This window comes from Malurus melanocephalus, unplaced genomic scaffold (genome assembly GCF_030028575.1).
Source record: "Malurus melanocephalus ecotype Western Australia unplaced genomic scaffold, MMel_1.1 scaffold_1575, whole genome shotgun sequence".
In the NCBI taxonomy this organism is placed as follows: Eukaryota; Metazoa; Chordata; class Aves; order Passeriformes; family Maluridae; genus Malurus; species Malurus melanocephalus.
The window spans coordinates 10,241-12,999 of NW_026624807.1; the positions used below are offsets into that span (position 1 = coordinate 10,241).

The following is a 2,759-nucleotide window of genomic DNA, read 5'->3' on the forward strand; positions in this document are numbered from 1 at the left end:
TCCCTCTTGAGCAGACCCAGTGAGATGTCCACGGGGATGCAGGGGTTGGTGACAATGGTCGTGGTCTCTCCGTTGGCAGGCATGAAGCAGCTGACATCTGCAGAGAACAGCTCCAATTAGCTGTGCTTAATTAGGGTTAATTATGGGATTATGGCAGCAGTTCCTATAGGGGAGCTGGAAATGGCACCCCGCCTAATTCTGCTGAGTGATGCCTGATCATTTTTGAAATAGCCGATTTTGCTGTGATTTTGCCAATTTTGCTGCGATTTCGCAGCGATTTCGCTGCAATTTCAGAGCCGTCCCCTCCCATGGGTACTCACAGAATTCCTGCTCCATTTTTTGCTTCAGGAATTCCCTTCTCCACGTCTGTGCACCAAAACCACAAAACCAAACCCTTTTACCCCATTCCCTGTGCTGTAATATAATCAAAACCCATAACCCAAAGGCCGATTTTGCCGTGATTTTGCTGCGATTTCACCACAATTTCGCTGCGATTTTGTAGCAATTTCGGAGCCGTCCCCTCCCGTGGGTACCCACGGAATTCCTGCTCAATTTTCTCCTTCAGGAATTCCCTTAACCACATCTGTGTACCTGAGATCCCATCAAAACCCCCCAAAAAAACCCTTTTATCCCCTTCCTGTGCCATAATCAAAACCCATAACCCAAAAGCCGATTTTGCTGCGATTTCGCAGCGATTTCGCTGCAATTTCAGAGCCGTCCACTCCCATGGGTACCCATAGAATTCCTGCTCAATTTTCTTCTTCAGGAAATCCCTTCCCCATGCCTGTGCACCAAAATCCCAAAATAAAACCCTTTTACCCCCTACCCTGTGCCTGCATTAACAGGTAACTAAAACCCATATTCCAAAGGCCGATTTTGCCGTGATTTCGCTGATTTTGCTGCGACTTTGCTGCAATTTCACTGCGATTTCACAGCCGTCCCCTCCCGCGGGTACCCACGGAATTCCTGCTCCATTTTTTGCTTCAGGAAATCCCTTCCCCATGCCTGTGCATCAAAACCCCAAAATAAAACCCTTTTATCCCCTTCCTGTGCCATAATCAAAACCCGTAACCCAAAGGCCGATTTTGCCGTAATTTTGCCGATTTCGCTGCAATTTCGCCACAAGTTTGCAGCGATTTCGCCGCAATTTCAGAGCCATCCCTTCCCATGGGTACCCACGGAATTCCTGCTCGATTTTCTGCTTCAGGAACTCCATTTTCTTGGCTTCCCCGTGCACCAGGAGGACGTTTCGGGGCTCGGCCTGGCGGATGAGCTGCATGATGCCCTTGGCGTCGGCGTGGGCGCTGAAGGACATGTACTCCACCTGCATTTTCACCTCCAACTGTGGAAAAAAGCAGAGTGGAGGAGTGGGAATGATCAGGAATTCACAAAAACCCTCGGGATTTGGGTAAAAACAGCAGGGAGAAATCCTAAATGGCATTGAAGAGAAGGTGGCGTGAATTAAAGGTCAAAGTGTGGCATTTCAGGAGGCATTTGACACAAAAAAAGGCAAATATTTTAAGGCAGAATCATTTTTATGATGCAAATCTGCTTCAAAATGTGTCATTTTTACCTATTTGCTTAAAAGAGTTTCATTATTAAATGTTATAAAGTGGCCTCTAAAAGTTTTAGGGCAGAAATTAATGTAAAAGGGAAAAAAACCCTCCAAATCTGATTAATTTTTTATCTCTTTGATTAATGAAGTCTCATTATTAAATGTTATAAAGTGGCCCTAAAAGGTTTATGGCAAAAATTATTGGGGATAATTAACCCCCAAGTGTAACTCCAAAGAAAAGATTATTTTGAGGTATTTTATTATCCAAATCCACTTAAAAATATATAATTTTTACCTCTTTGACCAAAGCAATTTCATTATTAAATCTTATAAAGTGGCCCTAAAAGTTTTAGGGCAGAAATTAAATTCAAAGGGAGAAAAAATCCAAGTCCAACTCCAAAGAAAATATAATTTTGGGGTATTTTCGGTATTTTTGGTTAAGAATTTTCCCCAAATTAAAAYCCAAACTCACAATTTGTCTTCCTTCCATCTCCAGTTTTCTTTGCCCGCTGAGGATTTTGTGGCCAACGGTTCCCTGGACGCAGTAGCCAGGCATGATCACCTGGAAAAAAAACCCCAAAAAAACAGGAAAATCAACAATTTTGGATTGTTGGAATTTAGATTAGGCCCCACAAATAAAATTTGGGATTTTATCATTAAAATAATCCCGAATTTGGAGCTTGGAGAGCTCTGGTTCGAAAAGGATTTGTTTAAATCCCAAATCTTGAGGAAAAGCTTTCCTAAAATCTCAGTGTTTAGGACTCACACAAACACAAAAAGCMCCCTGAAATTAAATTTCTTTATTTAATTCTTAAAATAAATTTTTAAATCTGATTTTTTACAATTTAAAAAACCCCAAAAATTCAATTTCTTACCATGTTCTTCTCATTCCCCGCCCATTTCCTGAAGATTTGAAGGGATTGTCCCGCGTGGAGCATTCCAGGCGTCGCAAACACCACCTGCAAGTCAAGGAATTAATTACTTAATTAATTACTTAATTAAATAAATGTTTGGGAACAAATCTGGGAATAAATCTAGGAATCAATTTGGGAATCAATTTGGAAATCAATTTAGGAATATATTTGGGAATACGTCATGGGAATCAATAATTTGGGAATCAATTTGTGAATCAATTTGAGAATAAATCTGGGAATAAATTTAGGAATAAATCTGGAAATAAATACGGGAATTCAGGTTAGGAATA

General features: G+C 41.0%; 1 protein-coding gene across 1 annotated transcript in view; it reads right to left on the reverse strand.

Moving 5' to 3' along the window:
• INTS11 (integrator complex subunit 11) overlaps positions 1-2,759 on the reverse strand; it is an 18,132-nt gene that overhangs the window by 7,451 nt on the left and 7,922 nt on the right. Inside the window, exons 9-11 of the mRNA XM_057388100.1 lie at positions 2,431-2,514; positions 2,028-2,117; positions 1,180-1,342 (exon numbers count right to left, since the gene is read on the reverse strand). Coding sequence (XP_057244083.1) covers positions 1,180-1,342; positions 2,028-2,117; positions 2,431-2,514 — 337 coding nt within the window. The remainder of the gene's footprint in view (positions 1-1,179; positions 1,343-2,027; positions 2,118-2,430; positions 2,515-2,759) is intronic.